General features: G+C 35.6%; 1 protein-coding gene across 4 annotated transcripts in view; it reads right to left on the bottom strand.

The window, feature by feature from the left end:
- The window catches only part of CDK8 (cyclin dependent kinase 8), a 62216-nt gene that overhangs the window by 27591 nt on the left and 12077 nt on the right, over window positions 1–22548 (bottom strand). For 2 of the 4 annotated variants that reach the window (XM_060770909.2, XM_060770908.2), the window contains exons 2-5: window positions 14526–14601; window positions 12260–12370; window positions 10301–10441; window positions 928–985 (exon numbers count right to left, since the gene is read on the bottom strand). In XM_060770909.2, coding sequence (XP_060626892.1) covers window positions 928–985; window positions 10301–10441; window positions 12260–12370; window positions 14526–14601 — 386 coding nt within the window. Of the gene's footprint in view, window positions 1–927; window positions 986–3288; window positions 3347–10300; window positions 10442–12259; window positions 12371–14525; window positions 14602–22548 lie in introns of those variants that run through there. The other 2 variants (XM_060770910.2, XM_060770911.2) reach the window with 2 other exon arrangements.

Below are 22548 nucleotides of genomic sequence, written 5' to 3'. Positions count from 1 at the left end.
TTTGCTATTTGTATTCTGCTGAGAAGAGGATTCCATTCCACCTGGGTTTGGCACCACATCTACGAATCTTTAAGCAGTCATTAAGTGCTCTATATCGAATGAATTCAATTCCTTTTGAACTGAATGATCAAACAGTCATTGACTTCAAAGAGGAAACAGTGCAGGGCCAGCAAGAAGTACAAACCTCTGCTTTTAACAAACTGTTCAGCCACATGTAATTAAAATTGTGACTATGCAATTTTATGTAATTTATCAAGCAAGTCATTTCAGAACATTAGTTAAAAGGAATAGAAAAGGGGGAAAAACTTGACTTCTAGGTAATCTAGCTTTTAAAATCTATGATGTACATTAGATTCCTCCTGATGCATACACGTATGTTCTTAGGACACGGGTGTGTTTCAATGGCATATTGGGGCACCATACCCCAATAGTGGAATTTATGATTACATTAGACTTAAATTTAGAATCTTTTTACAATAAATGAAATTTTAGCATTAAAAGAAAATTTCACAATAGAAAGTTGTCTAGTGTTAATGGATTCTTCCCATTTCGAAACATTTTGTTTTGTTTAACTCATCTGACTGATGTTACTGACCATTTCTTCTGTGCTTCCTTTAGCTGAAGATGTGGTCTATTCAAACAATAATGCTGTCACTAACATTCATTTTTATTGTTTAATTTTTTTTATTCTGTTCTTATGCAAAATTAGATCTTTAGTGAAAGGGAGGGCAATTTGGGTTAACCCTTTTTCTCAACCCCTGCACACTATTTTATCTTTTGTCCACCTTTGACAGATTCTATTTCTCTTCCTTTGATGAAATTTCACCTGTAATCCAGCAAGAGTTAACAGTATTAACCTAGCAATGAAACCTTAAGAACATTCTGTCTTAAATGCTACACTGGGACTTATCAAAGATATAAACATACCAATTTTTACTCTTCCTCGCTCAGGACCTTCACCCATAACTAAAATATTAGCAGGTTTCTGTGGAAAAAAAATAAATATACAATACATATACCAAGATAAACCTAAACATTTTCCCTGAAATCAGCAGCTTTATCTTTCCAATTTTAAACCAGAGTGCAGTGGCTTATAGTGATAGTGCATATTAATTATTAGTTTGTTTTAAGGCCATACAAGCAGCCGAATATATTTCCTTGTCAATTTCAAATTCCCCTTCTTAAAAAGCTTCCATACAAAAATTCCTGTCAGTTAAATAATTACTAAAAGTTTCAATCCAGAGTGGGAAGATATTATTTTTCCCTGCCTCTCCAACCTCCTACATGAGCCAAGCACAGATAGTAATCTACCACATACTTTAGGTGTTTTTACAGAAATACTGAATGTAGATAAGACTGAATTTGACACAAAATGGGATGTTTTCTTTTGAAATGAGGCCAAACCTTTACTCTAAAGTTCAGTCTGAACATATAAATCATTCTACCATTATAACCATTACACTATACCTTTTAAATCACAAAACATGATTTGGGCATTAAGGCTCACTGCATATATATCTATCCCTCTTATCCAATATATTTTTTATCTCTCCTTTGTACACACAACATAGTTTCCTCATCAGCAACAACTTTTGGATTTTTTATAAGTGAGAAACAAAGAGACTGTACAATTACTTCCAAGTGTTGTACAGCTACACCAAACTTTATTGCTATTTTCTGAAAAGTTTATGAACATACAGAAAATGATAATTAATTACAGTATTTAAGCAGAGTAAAACATAACCAGCATAGACTTTAGTTTCAGAAACCAACTTTAAGAAGAAATTACTTTGGAGAAAAGATGCCACCAATACAACACTTCCAAGTAACCTATCATATGAGTATGGACTGTATATCCCCGTCAAAATATTATCACAACAGTGAAGGTGACTACTTTAAACTATCATAAAGTGCTAGATAAAGTACATCAAAGAGGCTTTGATGCGTGAATGAAAATATCTTTGATAGGAACAGATGTAATATGTTATCATTACAAGAAGAGCATAAGTGTGAAAGAACTAAACAACAACAAATCTGATAAAGCATATGCATGATTCTGAACAGGTTGAAAGAAGGCTAAAATCCTATTTCAGTAAGATGTGCACTTCTGGCTAGAAGAGAGCTAAAACTGGCGAATGGCATCATTAAGCCATTAAACACTAACAATAACAGGTATGATATATTGTGAACGAATTTGGGCAGAATATGCAGCAATGCCTTTCTTGTCTAAAAAGGATCATATCATGCAATCAAACACTGCAGAAAAAGTCTACAAAATCACTATTACACAAAAAGATGGGTATCCAACTTCTATTTATTGCCAAATACACGTGTGCTGCTAACACTCAATATATGATTCTGTGAGTCTGAAATTCTCATGTGTTATTATTTAACCCAGGCATGGGCAAACTTTGGCCCTCCAGGTGTTTTGGACTTCAACTGCCACAAATCCTAACATTTGGAGGGCCAATGTTTGTCCTTGTCTGCTCTAACCCCTTTCCGCCACCTTTCCTATTTCTGAATGTATTTTTAAAAGCTTCCATGAGCAATAAATTTCTTCATCATTTCAAAATAGAGATAAGAATTCGTATTAATCTTCTAAATGAGTATTTAAAATTGTAACTTGTCTTTACTTTGCTTTGTTTTAGTGTCAAATGCTAAAGATTCAGTCAAAAACCAATTAGATCAAAATTCTATCATTTTCAATATCATGTAACTGTATTAATTGTGCATTTTTACAACTTCTTGTTTCTATCTAATTCTGTTCAAGATTATTTCTTGCTGCTGTTCTGGCATTGTGACCTGGTCTTGGCTTACATACAGTTGCTGAATTGGAATAAATATGTATCACTTGGGAGATTTGAAAGCCACCTTGAGTCTCCCAATGGGGTGAGAAAGGCAGGGTATAAATGAAGCAAATAAATATATCAATTAAGTCATCAACCTGCATCATGAAACATTAATAAGTTGGTAATGTAACAAAAACAGAATTGTTTTTGCAAGGTATTTCACTAAGGTTTCCCATTAGTGTTCCAATGAACCTATTGTTAGCCAGTAAATACTTAACCCAATTCTATCACATGCAAAAAATTCATTTCAGTATCTCCAAATAAACACAGCCCCTGTACATATTCTTCACAAATGGGAACAAGCTTTACTGAGTGTAACATATCACTTGGTAGATTTGAAAGCAAGCACTGTTTCTAAAATAAAATCCAGGCTTAAAAGACGGATTTTATAAGCAATTTAATAAATCAGGACAAATCAATTATGGGATCAGCTACTTACTTTTCCTTTCCTAATGGCTAGCTCAAACATGATGCGACTCATTACGCATATTCCCACCCTGCAAAGCATAATATCACATCATGGCATGACTTACAGTGAGAACTGAATAATGGAGCTATACCAAGAACTCACAAGTGCTCAGATTTTCCATTTAATTGGACATAAATTAAGATATATATTTCAACTGTGATATGTCAAGAGACTATAAAAATATTTACATCAGATCCAAATGACATGAAAACATTTTGAGCATTAAGATTTGAATGTTAAATTACTGGAATGCAACAATTATCACACCTTAACAAAAATCACAGTTAAAAAAAACTTTTCAAATATAACACCAGAACTGTATGTCTGCTTATTTGACATCAACAGCTGAAATTTTTCAGAATTTCAGTCCTCCATCTCCAACACAAGGAATACAATGTCACTATGATGATTTCAAATGAATTTGTGTGATACTGTTTCCACAATATGTCATATCTGTATACTATGAAAGGCTGGCACATCACTAAAGATAGAAATAAGAGCCTTTTGCTGATTTTGTATTACACAAGGGGGTGTTTCCCTTCTGATCCTCTCAGGAAGACATTCTACCTTCTGATTGTTTTGTCATTTAAAGTGCACTGTTAATGTATTTCATAATTGCTCTTGCATAGCTAATTTATCACCTAGGACTATTAAATCTTGTTGTATCTTATCAGTTCACATGTTTTCCAGAAGATCCGATTTATTTTCCAATTTTCATCCCATCTTATCTGACTTCAGCAATCAATTTCAAACCTGTTACAGATAAAACATGTTTTCATTTTTCCAATTTAACTGTCAATGCAGTATACTTATTGCTGACCAAAACTTTCAAATCAGATCTACAGTCAGACTATGGATCTTGTTCTTCAGAATAATAGAGATTTTAATAACCCCTTGTTGTGAAGACATTTTCACTGATGTGGAACAGAACTGTTTATAATGTTCTCCATGTACTCGTTCTATATAAAGAAGAGACAGGTGCAATTGAAGCTATTTAACTGTTAAATTAAATTATTAATGCATGAAGATACAATGTTTAAAAAAGAATTAACCTATCATACAGTTGATTGTCATGGCACAACTTCTAGTTGCTTTAAGTGCCTAGGTGAAAAAATGGCGGAGGTCAGTGGTGGCTGTCCCTGAGAGCAAGCTGATACTTTCCTCTCTCTGCAGAAAGAGCCTTGACTTATCCACGGGTCATATCAAAATCCATAATTTTGGCCCCCAATCCTGCCTTTGACTTATACATGGAACTACCTGGTCAATACTAAAAAGTTTTTGTGACTCTTGGCCTCCTCAAATAGTAAAATATTGTATATTTGTGGCAAACAACAAAAATGCAGCTCATCCACAAAATACCCTTAAGAACGAAGTGGTTTCGGAACAAAGTTCCATCCCACTCCTTTTTCTTCTTAAACACCTTTCCCATATCTCCCACTCTGTGGCTAAAGAATGAGAAATAACACAAAGAACATTATCACATTATCACAAAGAACATTATCACACAGGGCTTCTAAAATGTGTTCTGCTGTCAGAAACCTGTCTTGCTTGAGACTGGAGTATGTCTGCCTATTGAAAGTTCTCTGAGAACTCAAAGCATGTTTATCTTACTGCAGCTACAGTGTTGTAGCTCTCTCAATCCATGCAATTCACATCTTCGCACATGTTCTCCCTTTTGTTTGTTTGTTTTCCTGCAAGAATTGCGGAATTCAGAGAGGTCACAATTTATAAGACTGGCCATTCACTCTCTTAGAAGTTTGAAGCTGACCACATTTGTACGTTCAAGGGTTTTCAAAATAAATAGGAATTTCTTTAGAGGGGTTTAAATTAAATTGTTAATCCCAACTAGAAGAGATCCAATTAATCCACCCTACATAGCTATTAATTTACCAAGTTCCCTTTTACTTAATGGATCGACACCATTTGGGACTAAAACCGATTTTAGGCTATTAATGGATAACACTTTGTCTTCTCACTTCAGAATGCTTTCGTGGAAATAATAAACCCTGCAGTTTAGAAATCCTACTCCAATGGATTCACTCATGCATACACACGCACACATATAATAATCTTGAATAACCATGTAGTTCGGAGACAAGTGCTTTTGCTCAGGAAAACTTCTACCTTCTCTGGGACATTTTCATATTTTTAAAACAATTCCAAAAATGAGTTATTCAATTCATTCATACAACTTAAGGCAACACAGAATAATAAAATAGCATACAGTCTAGCATGCAAGACTGTCACTTTGATATGGGATTACAGTTCACAGGAAATAGGTCACATGAATTCACTCCGCAATTACATTTCACTGGACTAAGCAAATGCTAAGGAAAGTATTTTCCCATGCCAGACTAATACTTTAATTTAAATAAGCATAAATAAACCATAAGAAGTAGTTTCTGGTCAGCTCATCAGAAAATACAGCCTTGGCCTCAAAAAGCAGCTTGAATAGTTAATGTATTTACTGAGAATCTGCAGACTTACATTCCAGGAAAATTAATTTTTCACCCGTGTTTAAGCAGCTACTTCAAAAAGCATTCAAAAACCACAAATAGTCGATTTTCTCAATCTAACACATTACATATGTAATTTTTTTCAGTACATAAAAGACTGACCAGAAGGCTGGATTGATTAATGGTCTAAAATTAATATTTTACGACAATAACATGCAATCCTTTATTGGGCTGCAGAGAGGAGCACTAGAAATGTGGTAGTGCTCCAGGAAAGGGCTTCATGCATCTCATGGACAATAGAGTGGTCATCTCTACTCTGCAGTGTGACAGCTGAACAAATATGGTTGAAATAAGACTTAAATGTGAATTGCTTTTAGGTCTGAATTGGTTTCTAAAGGAAGTTCTAAAAATATATAGTTCTAGCAATTTTTACATATTTGTTTACACTTTAGATTTCCGAATCCACCCTAAACAGTTGCAGTTAAACCAGTCTAGCCACTGCGTTCACTTTTGCTAGAATTCACAGATGAGAATAATTTTCTCTTCTTTCCCATGTGATATTAAAAGCAGAACTAGGATGTCAAGGGCTTCTTCCACATAGCTGTAAAAAATCCCATATTATCTGCTTTGAACCAGAATATATGGTAGTGTTGTCAGATAACCCAGTTCCAAGCAGATATTGTGGTTTATCTGTCTTGATGTTCTGGGTTATATGGCTGTGTGAAAGGGTCCTATGAATCCAAAAGACTAAGGAACCACACAAAATCCTTTCCTCTCTTTCATTATGTCATAATTAAGAAACAAGCCTCCTTCCGTGGCGGATTAAGTATGAATGATTTTTTAAAAAATGAAAGCCCTTTAGACTTGCTTTATTAGATGTAAGAGAATGTACTTTCTAAAGAGCAGGAGAGGGGAAGATGTGCTGTACTATGTATTTTATTGTATCCGAAATCATTATTTTTGTATAGCATCTTAAAGTCTTGTTTCCCTGCTTTGAAAACAGGACCCTTTTAAGTACTGTACTGCAGGGTTGAACAAGAATGTCTTGATTATTGACAAGCAATCCTATATTTTGTAAAATAATAACTAAATACATGGTTCAGAATCTAAATGAAGCTTAATGTTACCTCTGATAAGTAATTAAGATGAGAAAAGTACAAGCATGAAAATACAAATGGCCCTGATTAGAATAGGTGAAGATATTTTTTGGAAATTATGGGTGTGTCATGGATTTTGTAATATAATGATTAATCTCACTTGGTTTTACTGATGATCCACAAATGTAGAAATACTACAGTGCATTTTAGGGAATAGACCAATCTTGTGGTCACACTACTTGGGAAATGTAAGAAGCACTGTTTTGTTCTCTGCCAATGCCTACAAAGAAGCATTTTTTTAAACAAACAAGCCATCAATCGATCCAATTAGAGTATGAGGAGAAATCCAATAAAATCTTATCAGATAATTAACAAAGAATTTCCTCTTATTGAAAAAAGAAATAACAAGAGCGCCATATTTCATAAATATATATACAGAGCAGGTTTGATCTGAATTCTGCCTTCTGTAGACACAAGGATTCACTCAAAACAGATACTTCTGCTCAATTTTCAAGAATTCATGCTCTCCTTTTACACCAACCTTTGGCTTTTCAGGGTTTTGGATTTCAACTCTCAAGTGCCTCAGCCAGCTTGTCCAAATGCCAGGAATTCTGGGAGCTGAAGTCCAAAGCACCTGGAGGACCAAAGGTTGGACAACATTGCTCTATACCATTTCTCACATCACTCAGAAGGGTTTCCCATGTCACTCAAAAAACCAAGAAAGGGCTGCAATAATAAAATTACGTAGTTCAGTTTTACCGAGCCATTCTAAGTGATTTTTTTTTCAAAAATCTAGCCAGATGTGCCAAGCACAAAAAGGATACACCATATAAAACTGTGCACCATCATGCTGAGGCCTACCAGCTGAGGAAAGACTTCCCTCCATCCAACTTTTGCACCTGTGGCCCTTGAGGGAGTAAACAGCAGCCAATACCTCCTGAACTTAATTCTTTCTTCCACTATCATCCTCTTTTTCTTCTGTGTCCTATCTTTTTAGACTGTAAGACTGGAGGCAAGTGACTTTCAAATTAACAACTGTAAACTGTTAATATAAAATACTATGCACACTGATGGTGCTATATAAATAAAATATGATAATCCTTTAACACAGGCACATAGTCAGAACCAGCTGAAAGACTACAGCAGAAGAGGAGATGGTTGTTGACCAAGGGCACTGAGACATGTTCTACAAACCAAAAATCAACAAGGGCACCCCAGTTTGCAAAATCATATGCAGAGCAGGTTGGGTGCCTTCTTTAGACAGTAGGGTCCATTCTGAAAATATGCAACTTGGTACATAATTAGTTCATTCATACGCATTTCTAAGCTACTGGCTCGCAATAAACTAAGTCTTACAAGCAAACTAGCTAGGGTCATCTCAAACCCAAAGCTATGCTTGATACTACTGATGAAATGAATAACTAGAGAAAACATACATATGTTTACAAAACCTCTGTTCTTTCGCTCAGTCCAATCTTTGCCATATGGAAGATGGAGTATAGATGAACTGAGACTTCCAACATCCTTAAGTAGAAGCAGCTGCTAATCATAGATCATGTTCAATACTGATCGAAGCTCTTCAGTGTAAAAGCACAAATACATTTACCAATCTCTTAAATCCCCCAGTTTGAGCTTTTTTCAAACTTGAGTATATTCCTGGAAGAAACTCTCTCCTTTCTCTGTTATTCTTGAATACTGAAGGTCAAAACAACCGCTGTGCTAGTAAACAAAACGTAGCCTCGAGTTTGAAAGCCATGTGCTAACATTTCCAAGAACAGTGTGTCAAAACAGCACATTAGGTTATTTCATGTTCATAACAGTTCATTCAAAGCACCAACAAATGATGTTTATGCTTACTTCTTTTATGTAAAATGCTCTTCTGCCGCCTTTCTAAGCACTCTAAGCAATTTACAAGGTGAGAGCGAGTCAAATGCATAGTGCTAATCCAATTGTTAATCCCAATTAGAGCAGATCCATGGAATGAATGGGATTTATGTAAGTTTATTTATCATCTAGCAATAGAATAAATGAACCTTCTCTTATTGCAGCTCACAATTACATTTATACCAGAGGGTCTAAGGCAGTCTTAACAGTCAGACACAGAAGAGAGCACAGAAGTCTCGTGATCTATGGAGATCTTCAACACAAGGATGCTAAGTGTGTGCCCCAATATTTTAAAAACTAGCATTTGTGAAAAGAGAGCTCCCACTGAGCAAGCAGATGAAAGACAAATAAACTATGATGAAATAAGTTTTCAAAGACTATTATCCAAGATGAAAGCGACAAACGTGTTAGTTGCTGTTTTGAAAATTGTAACTCAAATGCATTGTGGAAAAACAAAACACCATTGCCAATACCAGATTACTTTTATAATAAACTGTTTTTGCTATAAATTATATGTTATAGCACTGTTTTAGAAATGAAGACAAAATATTTTAGAATTAACTGCTGATAACATTATTGCCACCCAATCCTAACCATTACAATTGCTGTTACAAACACATAAACAGTCAGCATGACTTGGCAACAAGAAAGCTTTATAATAAAAGTAGAAGCAATCCTCAGATTTATCTTCAATGCCTATGATATGGAAGGTGAATGATGAATAGAGAAAGAGTCCTGGATAACCAACTGTCCCAACCAACCACTAAACCAAGGCTTTACTTCAATTCTTATGATGCAAATAAAGGTTGGAAGAAAAAAAAACCTGGTTGTTTGTTCACATTGCTGATGCAATGTTTTGGGTGGCTTTCATAGACAATTACACAAATTTATGGATGAGGGTCTATGAATGACCATTGAGCATGATCTGAAGTCTGATCTCTAGATTCTAAAGGCAAGTATTAAGGATACTTTAGTAAGTATCCCTGCTAGTGCTATCAAATTTAATACAACATAGGGCTACTGTATATTTCATAGTTGTATAAAAGAGGCAATTTCAGCTGATATTGTTTGTCATACAACTATTAAAGGTACAGGAACCTTCCCATTTCCCATAGAAATTCTAACCTGTTTCATGCTCTATTTATAAGAGTGATCTTGCAAGCAAATACTGATTTTAGCAATGGTCTAGAAATATATTTGATCTGTCCAGAAAGACAATGTTGTGTTCTTTAAAAGTATGCATCTAAAATAAGATTGCGAAGAAGTATTCCTTAAGCTACTGCGAGAAGCACTCACAGTTAATTTTTCCTGCTGTAATCTTGTCCTGTTTTATTAAACAACATAACAAGAGCTGTTGGGAAAAGTCATTTCCCTTGCCAGGTAATTGAAAAACTTAGTGCAAAATACAGCATTTATTTACCAGTTATTTGTAGTTATAATGAAAAGGAAGCCATTAGTACCTCAGTATGAAATATCCTGTGTGAAACACCACCACTGGACATAAACCTTATACCTATTTCTAATCCCCACTGTAGATCTACTTACCAAATCCCTGTGTAACACCCAGTTAGCATGTAGGTAATGAATACCATCTAGGATCTGATATAATAGAGATTTCACCATTCCCCGAGGTAACTGAACTGGCTTCTTGTTTGCCTTAGAAGCTCTGTGAAACTTTATTATGTGCTGAAAAACAGAAAAACAAACATAATAAGCAAGGGTTCAAATATCCTGATAGAATGTACCGTGCAACCTATATCCTCCATTGAATTCATTAGCCAATATGACATTTCTTGGGTTTTAATGGGAGAATTAGGTTACTGTCCTATTACAAGAATTAATCACAAACCTTTTCATTATGTTTTGCATTCATACTTGGTGCTCCAGTGATTCATGCTATTTTACCTTCATATTATCTTTTCTTCTTATGTTTAATTTATATATACCCCAAGCTACCACGTGTCTAATATTACCATCTTCTTCCCACTAGAACCCACTGTGAAATATAGTTGGGTTAAAGTGGAGAAGAAGAAGGCAAAACTGCATGTGTAGTTTAATTTCCCTATTCACAATAAAGCACAAAAACACACCGAAAATGTTAGATATACATCTGATACAGTTCTCAACCTTTTCCCAATTGCTGGCATTGCCAACACTTGTATAGTTACACCAGTATAGTAGTGCATCAGGAGGATACCAGTCTTCATGTGGGGGGGGGGGGGGGAATCTTATCCCAGTTTCTAGTCTGTTTCACTACAGACATTGGGTATTTATCCAGTTAAAATTAGCAACCATTTCCTGTGAAGTTGCAGAAGTCTGAAGGAAAACACATAACAAGAGCTAAGGTGTAACTTCAAGCCATCTTGACAACCTGACTTAATGGATAAACTTTAAAGGCCTGTTAGTGACCCCTATTCACCAATGATCACACACTCTTGAACATTTTCAGATAGTTTATATATTGTCAAAAGATGCAACACCTCCCACTATGATCTGTGGAACTGTTGAGGCTTAATATTTTATGTTGAACCTTAAGTCCCCACTAATGTAAAAACAGAGCAGAAAGATGTGATTGCATGAAACGCATTGTAGTCACTTTTAATAGCCTTCGCTTTCCTCAAGGCCTTTGTGAGGAAGGGCACAGGACAAAATGTTCAGAGATAACATGAGACTACTATCTTTCTGTTATGCTCAATTGTCAGCTACTATGTGACTGTGGACAGGAAGAAATCTAAATCAGGCATTTCCAAGTACAAGCCAGTAATAACTCAATAAAATAAAGCTCCATGAAGCACCAGGTCAGTGCTCCGAGTGGCCAATTCAACAGAGAGAGGTATAGAGGGAATAACAGCTACATTTGTGGAGTCTGCTTGCATTCTACTTTTCAAAAGAAAAAAAAAAAAGGAAGAGGACTATCTCAACCTCCCTGGGAAGTCAATTCCATAGTTTAAGTAAGAACAGCAACCAAGAAGGTCTTCTTACTTCATAACCACCAAGCAAACCTCCAAAAGTATTGGAACTTAGAAAAATCTCTGCTCTGTGTATTAGGAAGCAAATGGGGCTAAAGAGAGAAGAAAGAACTGGCAAAAATCATTTTCTTTCTCCCTTTCCTCAACACAATCAGAACTCTGCTGAAGAGATTTTTGGACCAAGATCACTAATACAGAGTAGAAAACAAGTTTTAATACATTATGCATTCAAAGGAGACTGATTTTAACATTTTGTACTATTTATCTGATAGTGAATACTCAGGGCAGATTTCCCCAAAGCAACTGCCATGTTTGAAGCACACATTTGAAGCTGCCCTAAATCAAGGACAAATGTGTATTTCAAAGAATGATTAGTAAAAGAACATGTAACATTGAGAAGGGGATAGTCACCTGAGTCATCCTCTTTCATTTCAATGGGGTTGGGGGGGGGGGGGGGGGCTGTGTTGCACACCACCTCATCTACTTCCAACCAATGCCCATAGCTGATCACTGAATAATAAAAAGATTTCCTTACCCAGAGGTCATGTTCTGCATAATCAAAGAGAAGCCACACTTTTCTGTCTGCATGCGACAGAAATACTTTTTGCAGAGAAATTACATTTGGATGCTTGAGCTCCCGTAGCAGCTATAAAACAAACATCATCAATTAGGAAGTTGTCCATACAAGTGAGAGATTAGACTTGACACTTCTTTTTATAATTTTAAGTCCTATAAATAAGATTGTTCCTCGGGATTTATTTTGAAGCTGTTAATCCATAAGGAGAAGAGAAAAAAAAAAGAAGCATGGGATTCATTTTAATTAAGGCAAGGCTTATGTCTTAAACCAGACTACAATTTGGTGAACTGTAGGTACGTAATTAGGATGCAGAAGGCATGACTAAGTTTATATAATTATTATGAAAGTAAGTTTCATAACAAAGAGAGGTCTAACAAGTAAGTTCGACAGTAAAAATAAAAACAAAAAGCTGAACTTCATGCACCAAATAAAAGGTGGCTTACAAAAATAAAGCATAACAATGTGTCTCTTTTTAAAAGATAGTAACTACAGTATGGGCATTCAAAAATCTGACTAGTTGTACTGCATCTCACACTTTAGTAAGCAAAGTACTGTTAGAATCAAATTCAGCTACTTTTCAACCAAACTTGCTCACAAAGAACATGCATATGAAATGCTAATAGTTTTCTATGTCAAAAGTCAATTGTATAGTTTCCAGATATATTTAATTTATTATTACCATATGTATCCTCACATCAGAAACATTAATTTGCTCCTAAGAAAAGGTGTATCGGTTTGGAGGCTGTAATTTAATAAGAATAATATTTATGTCTTTTAGTCCATCTCAAAGATAAAATTGCCTACTGAGTGTCTTAAAAGTTGATCTTTATGAGGTATAAATAGACATGACTTTATTCTTAAATAGTGTAGAAGAGGCAGAGGTAAACATCTTTCCTCAATTTTGCTATAGGGCTGATCCTTTAAACAACTGTAAATGGGAAATGGTTTCCATATTTTCGTAACATTTAGTTTTGCCCAAGTCTAAACACCAAAAATTATTTACCATGAAACACATATACTTCAAAACACACAAGACACTTCAAAATTAAGAGTAACTTACATTTTTATGCAGCTTTTAGTAATAGGAAATATTTTATGCAGTATTACCCTTATAGTAGCTATGTTTCTTTCATCACTATTGCAAAGAAGAAGACAACGATGACTTTGCAGAATGGCGGGTAGTTTTCATTGTGAAAACTGCACACGTGGGATGGGGGGAGTATTCTGCCAGAATTCTGACCCATTCATAGTTTCTATCTCAAAAATAGTTAAAATGATGATGATGATGATGAGGGTCGCATAAGGCCCGGGGGGCCGAATGCGACCCTCCAAGGTCATTTACCTGGCCCTCGCTTAAGGTCAACCTAAGTCTGTAATGACTTAAGTTGCACACAACAACAACAATCCTATCTCATCAGCCAAAAGCAGGCCCACACTTTCCATTTAAATAATAATAAATTTATATTTGTTAAAATTATTTTTCATTTTAATTATTGTATTGTTTTTAAGTGTTTTTTGCACTACAAATAAGATATGCAGTGTGCATAGGAATTCATTCATGTTTTTTTCAAATTATAATCCGGCCCTCCAACAGTTTCAGGGACTGTGACCTGGCCCTCTGTTTAAAATGTTTGTGGACCCCTGCTCTAGGTCCTCGAGTTTTAAGGGAATATGTTTGCTGTTTCTTTGTAAGTTTCAGACTCAATGTGTTTGCTCGCCATTTTTAATTTTTAATTGGCCATATCTGTTTCTTGGTTTCCATGAGGGTCATGGAACCATCCCCTGGGGATATCAAGGGCCCACCGTACTTTTACAAAGTCAAACTGAAATCGCTGGTTCAGAAATACATTTATGCTTTCCATTTCACAATTAAATCCCTCAGGACAGATTTCAAAACTATTTAGAGTCTAAATCTTGTTATGTGCTTTGCTTACTGAGCTTCCTTTGGAAATCTCACTTTATGGTCCAAATGCAGACCCCTGTAAAATTTGACATCCATTATTATGACTTGCTACAACCCTTGAGATAAGGACAGTTACTGTTAAGATTTGTTTCAACCAAGAAGTTATTCCTCTTGGGCAACATTTTTGCATTTAAATTTAAGACTATTTATTACAGCTCAAACAAGATTTAATTTCTGAAAAATCAAGTGAATCAATAACTGAAGTTACACTAGCTAAGTAATTTTACCACAGGGATTAATTATAATAATAAAATGACTTACTGCTATTTCCCTGCACGCAGACATAGAAATTCCAGTACCTTCTATTTGCTTTAGAGCATAATCTTTATCATCTTTCCTGTGAAACAAGAAAAGATAACAAATATTGCATTATTAAAAAAAAATTAAGTGCACTATTTACAATCACAGACAATTAAACATTTGGAGTGAAGATCAATACCAAACATGTATATGAGAATGCATTTGTTGGCTTTGTAAAATGCTATTGCTGAATCCATATCCAAGATGTATCCAACTGAGTAAACTATAACACTTTAACAGCAGAACATTTATTAGTTTAATATCTCACCTACTGCATCAACACAGAAATGAAGATACGAATCACAGCTTGAAACCTACCACTAGAGATCCCTGTAACTCTTGGACTCTTCCCGAAGCTCCTGCTTATTTTGTTAAAAGGGAAAATTTGGGAATCTGTGTCTCTTTTAAAGTAACATTCCCCCCTCTCTCACACACAAAGATCTAATGGGAAGTTGCAAAATCTCTTAGACATTTCCACTTTTCAATGGGGAAGGAGCTGCTTATGAAATTCAGGAGGAGTAGCTAATACCTAGAAGACAAGATCATAATTCAAAATGACTTTAACAGATGAAAGAGCTCAGCCAAAATTAACAAATGAATGTCAACTAAGAGAAATGTACGGTACTAACTCAGGCAGAAAAAATGTAGAAATATGGAATGGGTGACACCTAACTTGACAAGATTATATAAGAAAAGCATTTAGGAGTCTTAGCAGACAATTTTTCTATTGTAGAACATGGCCCAAAAGAAACAGCACAGGCTGAATCGACATGAAAGCTGTGCTACCACTTGCAACTGTTTTAATTGAAAATTAAAATCAACATGGAAAGTCACATCAGACTTCCCTTATGCGATTGTAGATTCAACCACAATAAACTTAGATGATAGAGAGGCATTCCTCTAGCTCTCCAAGCCTCTTTGAATGCCAAATCCTGAATTTCAGCACCAAGGCTAGGGAATCCATCCTAAAGTACAGTAATGTATTCATCAATTTACATCAGTGGTTCCTAGCCTGTGGTCCATGGACCACCAGTGGTCCAGAAGAACTAAAATATGGTCCGCAGCCTCACCATTACTACACTGTTGCAACTAGAGCAACTGGTCTCTCAAAACCCGCTTATAGTGCTGTGGCTTATTACATATGATTTTCTGTAGGTGAGCAGATAGTGATTACTGGATGACATATGTTCTGTATCAGAAGCTAGAGCTGATGTGATCTATCCAATGCAATTTTCTGAATCAGCACCCCAAATAACCAAACCGAATCTAAAGCTGACCCAAAACTGATTTGTAACCTTTTTGGTACTAATGTTGGAAGAGTGGTCCCTGGTCAAAACAAAAAGGTTGGGAACCACTGATTTACATGGTTTTACACTAAAGGACCCACTACCATACATTATTATTATTATTATTATTATTATTATTATTATTATTATTATTCCTTGTCCACCTATTCAAACGGCTCGAGTTAGGTTACAACATTGCTAAAACACACATCTAAAAACATTCTTCAAAATACACATATTAAAACATATTTTCACAAAATACATATTGAAATACACAGAACAAAAATAATACATAAGATGCAAGTTTAAAATTTGTCAATAAAACTGTCTAGGTAGGCCTATCAGGACAGATATGTCTTCACTTGTGTCTTAAATTGTGATAGCCGATCTAGCTGTCAGAGCTCTTCTGGCAGGTCATTCCACAGTCTTGGGGCAGCTGATGAAAAGGTCTTTTGAGTGATGGTTGCCAGTCAGGTTCTGGCAGGCTGGAGCAGATGCCTCACAGAGGACCTCGGTGTGCGGGGCAAATTATACAGAAGGAGGTGATCCTGTAGATAACCTGAACCCAAACCATGTAGGGCTCTAAAGGTCAAAACCAACACTTTATACTTTGCCCGGAAACTAACTGGCAGCCAGCGGAGTGACTTTAGGATAGGGGTGGTATGTTCACTCCTGGATGTTCCCGTAACCAATCTGGCTGCCGTGTTTTGAACCACATTGAGTTTCCGAACTTGGTACAAAGGTAACCAATGGAGAGCACATTTCAGAACTACAAACTTGAGGTTACCAGCACATGCACTACCATCTTAAGGTCCTCCAAATCTAGGAAGGGACACAGCTGGTGAATCAGTCATAGCTATTAATAAGCACTCCTGACCGTCGCATCTATGTGGGCTGACATTTGGAGAGACAGATCCAGGAATATGTTATATGTATCCCTGTTATTCTCCAAGTATTTCTTTCTACCAAGTTATTCTAATGCATGAAAGAATTTATGAATTTCTTTGCCAAGTTAATGTCTGACTTTGAAATTAACTTGTTTTACAGCATATCTGTTGATGAGTATTGCATATCACTTCAAAATTCAAACCATTAGTGTCCTATTTGCTCTTTATAGATTTATCTCACTGTGAAATTTTATTGGTGGACAAATACATAAATAGCATCAAATCGGGACATTCCTCAATCATATTGTGCTGAAAAGGCTAAAGAGAAGTAAACCTTAAATGGCATACTTAAAAATTACATTATGTTTCAGCTACATGGCAGTTACAGTGTTCAACAATATAGTTTACTGCTTTAGTATATAAAGAGAAAGAAAAGAAATAGTCTTATGACACCTTTATGACTAATTAGTTTGTTTCTGTAGATCACATTTAAGCTTCCATGTCAAAATGAACTGACCAGAAATGCTACAGCACAACCTTTTCTTTCCATTTGTGTGCACATTTTTCCTATAAGCAAAAATAGCTACAACAAATTTATTCACGTTTGCCATTGGGGGAGTATATTTTTGTCTAAGCCAATATATGTCTTGGGACAAAAAATGCCCTATGCCCTTTCCAACAAATAATAGTATATCAAAAGCAGAAGTGCCATATTCTGGTTCATAGCAGGTAGCCCTTTAAGGGGGCAGTAACATTTTCACTGGGGTCAGAAAATACCTACAATAAAGGGAGTATAGGGGTTTTTTTCTTAATTTTGTTTTACTTTGACTCCACCTCATGTTTCTTGGTTTGAGATGTTTGGTGAGAACACATTTGATTGTACACATCCAAACCCTTCTTTGCACATGGGCCTCACAACTCACGGCAAATAGAACTGGGATCAGAAAATACTACTCCACCTTCAGAAAATACAAGGACTTTTATCATACTGCAAGAAGGTTAAAGGAACAACTGGGTGCTAGTTGTGTTTGGATCTCTTGGACAGGAAAAGGAAGACTGTAAAATTATTGGCAATACCGCATGCAGCACATATTGGTGCTAACTACTTGAAGTATTAACATCTTCCAAAATCAAGCAGTAATTAAGAACAAATTGGCAGAAGATAGCCTATGCATAAACTTACCCACTATAAACAAATATGTGATGCTTTAAACCTGTGAAAGACGGTTTAAAATGTTGGCAGCTGTTTTGTTAGCATTGGAAGCATGTTAAACCATGAGAAATATTAGACAAGAACCTCTGCTTATTTTCCAAATTCATTAAAATACCCATATCCTGCCTTGTATCATGAGATCTACAGATGGCATAAAAGTACATTTTAAACTATTAAAACAAATTAAAATTTCAAGTGATAAAATAATTTTGATGAATTAGAACATACTGAATAAAGAATTTCAAGTCATGCCCTAAATCCTTTAATAAAAATATATGTTCTAACTTGGCATCAGTATCAAACCAAAACTGGTGTCAATCAAGCCTCCAATGAGATAATATTAGACTGTAATCCCCATTACCCTTCACTGGATAAGCTGATTGTGCTGATGGGAGTTAGTGTCCAGAAACAGCTGAAGCACTAAAAATTGTTCTCTTGCAATAAAACGCCCATTTATCTCTTCATGAGAAAGGACATGCTTAACTGACGCCCACTGAAAGAAGTGCAAATGAATGTTTTAATAATAATAATTAATAATAATAATAATAATAATAATAATAATTTATTTCTAACCTGCCCTCCCTCCTCAAGGGGACTCAGGGCAGCTGAGAACCAAAGAAATGAACCATTTAAGAGTGTTACATGAAAGGAACACAGCAGCTTGGATCTAGACATTATCTCTTCCTCTCCCATTTTTAACCCAATAACAGCTCTTGTCAGCAGAAAGAGAGAAGGGGATTTTCCCATACTATCATTTAGGGTCACACCAAGCCTTCAGCAGTTTTCAGACACCAATTGCCTTATTGGAAAAAAACCCATTACAACCAAAAACTCATTTCTTAATGAAGATCTTGAATAAGAAATAACTCCGCACATTTTACTGTAGTACAAATATTTTATGTTTAGAATGATTAGGTCTGTTTTCTAAGAAGAACTGGATTTGACATATACAGTTCACTATTGCAAGTAAACATAACCCAAAGGGCAGTGGGTAGCAAGAACAGTGAGATCCATTAGCTAAGCATAATAAAAAGAAGCTTCTGCATTGTGAGCTAAGTAACAACTTGTGGAACATTTTTAAGTCAACAACTGTATCTGTTTAAAGTATATGATCAATGAGAGCACCTGTGCAGGAGAAAAGCTCTGCCTTTTTTCCTGCAATATATAAGGATCTGGAATCAGATTTTGTATGAAGTGAATTGCAGAAGACTTTCAACTCTAAATTTAGACAACAACATGGAATACTTTATACCAAAAAGACAGTTATTTTTTTAAAGTTTTCTAGCAACTTTTGAGCTAGAAAGATACAGGACAATCTGAGAAGACAAAGGTTTACTGGTCCCTATCCACTAGAAACTTTAGGGCAAACTGACCCCTGATCTACCTGTTGTGTAAGAGTAGTTACTGCAGAGCCAGGAGTCCAAAAAGACACCAAATAAAACTCTGTTGCCATTTTTATCCTGTCCTTCCTCCAATGGCTCAAAGGAGTACATCCATTTTCCCCTTTTCTAACTCAGCTACAACTCTAAAAAGTAAACTTGCCAGAAATAATGATTAGAGCACTTATTCAGTAAACTTTTAACTTATTTCTGCATGCTCACAATTAACACACTAGCTACTGTACCATACTGGCTGTGTTAGTTGTTGTCTTCAAGGAGATGTTACCACAAAAACAAACATATTTTCAGAAAGTGTGATATAAAGATATATGAGTTTTTTTTAAATCTAATACCTCAACCATAAATGTACTACCTATCATATAAAGAGGCATTTGCTAGTTTTAGAATGTAGAATCGTTATAAGCCATCGCTAATTAAAGGTGTTCTCTCAGGATGTGGTCATATAACTTGTTACTTTTTCCACCAGACTTCAAAGTGCATTTTCCTTCACACTGCCTTATAGATGAAGCAAATGTTGCTGTTTCGAAACTGTTATCAAGAGATTATCAGAAACACGAAAGTTTCACAGCTTGCATTTGACAGAGCAATAAACCCACAAAAGTATCACAATAATCATTTTTATTCAGAATTTATAAAATTAAATGTAAGGCAAAATTCAATTCCCTTGGAAATTTGTTGCTCTGAAGAAGTCACAAATTTAGAAATGATCCCTTACTTCATACATTTAATTTATACTAAGTTATGAAACATAATACTGCATATACTCATGGGTAAGTCTAGATATTTTAATAAAAAATTGCCCCCAAAATCTGAGTGTGTTGACAGGAGTTAAAAGAGAACCATCCCCTTCTCTGAGTAGAGTGGTGAAAGGAAAGAGTACCATCCACCTCAGGAGAACCTAGAAGAAGCAATTACTCTTTCTATTATCTCTACTATGGCACCACTTCTGGCCGTTTCAAATGCCAGAAAAATAGTAGTGTCAGTATTTTTCACTGGTCCTTTCCCCTCTATGCAGAATGACCATTTACTTATCTATGGATCATATGCTGCTGCTCTGGAGAACCGCTGTTACTCAGCACTTGGCCTGAGTAATACTCAGAGCCAAGGTGCTATGGAAAGGATGATCAGGAAAACTGCCAAGGCATAAATGATTTTCAAAAACACCCATCCCATGGTGCCTTGGCACCAGATGCCCTTTGGAACACATGTTGGCAGAATATAGTGGGCCATATGTAAAACCAGCCTTTAGCAAATGAATACTGTGTGACTATCACCTCCACTAATAGCAGCAGGAGTGTATGCATGCATTAGGAATACAAAGGATAGATACAAATGTTACTATCTGTGATAAGACGGGATTCTAGACACACTGAGTCACCCTACTGAACAAATAGTCAACTGCTGCAAGATTTCTGGCATTTTGGGACTTCTCTGCCAATTCAAATTGTTTGAACAAAGGTTTTGCACAATGGGATGGGGAGTCTCAACATGCAAAATACACCTCTTGTTTTCTAATATTAGTACTTAAAACAAAGGACATTTAATGTTTATTGGGGAAAATGTTTTTGCATAAAACCAATGGGTATGTTTTTTGTTGCACTATTATGTTTTTCACAAATAAAATCCAAAACGTATAAAAGCTCATAATCTCATCCAACTGCAAGCAATTTTTGAAGTTATTTGCTCTTGCATGCAAGGATAAGCAAATATTTACATCCCTAATGTAAAACCCATGGTTAGTTTTGAATGCTGCTGTTCTGCACGGTTGCAGCTTCCTATCCTTGTCCTACAACAGAGAAGAATAGCATTATTTGCCTTCTCCTCCAGTACTGGTATATTTGTGCTGCCTTTGCTACCTGCCACAATTTTCTGCTATGCCCAGTTATGGTGGTAGGAAAATACCTCCCTTCTGTTGTTAGTATTCCACTTCCATTTTGTGGCTCTCCCAAGACATGAGCACCAAGATTGTCCAACATCTTGTGCTTTGGGTCCGTTGCAAGAATTTTATGAAATTAGATAAATCTGGCAAGAATTTGATTTGCCAACCTCCCTCCCAATCCCCTTCCCTTTTGTGTCATGTTTTAGATTGCATGTGAGCCAGTAGAGAATGATTTTAAATATTTGATAGCAGCTCTGGGAGCTTTTTCTTGGCTGAAGACTAAAAATGCTTTAGAATTATAAAGTATGTGATTGAAATCAATGTTCAGCCTCTCCTCTTGGTGATTTAAATAAATCCATCATAGAGAAGTGCTCTGAAGAATATACAACTGTTAAGATGAACTGTGGATAAACAGTTTCAAGAGACAATTGAAGCTGTCATTATAATTTAATCAATAATGAAAATCTTGGTATAGATCAAATACTAAATGAGTAAAGTGTGAACTGCCAGTTGTTTAACTTCCTGGAATACTCAAAAGCTTTCAAGCTAAGTTGACATGAGATTTTAAATTGCTGGCAATGGTGAAGAAAACATAAATTAAGTTATACATTGTAATTCTTAGAAGGAATTGGATGTTTACAACTAGGCATCATCTTCATTATGATAATCTTACACTAAAAATAATTGAGTACAGGAAAAAAAACGGAAAAAGGGGGTGAGGGGAGATAGTCACTGTAGATCAAATTTGTAATGATTTGTACTCTGGATTTCATTTTGGCAACTGAATGTCTGATTTGATAATTGTACTGGCAATTCTCCTTTTTAGGGGACTATCCTCCAGTTCATATGTCTGCCCCTCATTCTGTCTATCCCTGAAACTGACCAAAGTGTGGTTTGTTAGGGAAGAAAGGTTTTCCTGCCCTCTTCTCTCTTCCTATGTTTTATGCACAGTTCAAATCAGACAACCCCAGAGTGTCCATAAATTTCCAAAAGGAAAGTATAAATAAATTATGGTATATAAATCTGTATTTTTTTTTACTTTGGGAATGGGTTAGCAAAAGAAATTAAAAATCTAGTTCAACACCTGTCTCACAACTAGACAGCTACATTTATTCAAAACTTTATCATAATAACAGTTAAGAATGTAGCATGCCATTGTTCACTGTATTCCAGACACCTGAACAACTAATTCCATGGATATGTTTTAAAATGTGGGAGATCAAATGGGCCTTTCCCTTCAGAGCAATAACGGTTTCTTAGCATTATATTCTGGAACTGTCCTGTAAGACAAAAGTAGAATGTCCTAACTCCCAGACCTT

The sequence above is a fragment of the Anolis sagrei genome, chromosome 3 (assembly GCF_037176765.1).
Source record: "Anolis sagrei isolate rAnoSag1 chromosome 3, rAnoSag1.mat, whole genome shotgun sequence".
Lineage (NCBI taxonomy): Eukaryota > Metazoa > Chordata > Lepidosauria > Squamata > Dactyloidae > Anolis > Anolis sagrei.
Note: the sequence above shows the minus strand (reverse complement) of the source record. Positions and strands in the feature narration are given on the sequence as shown.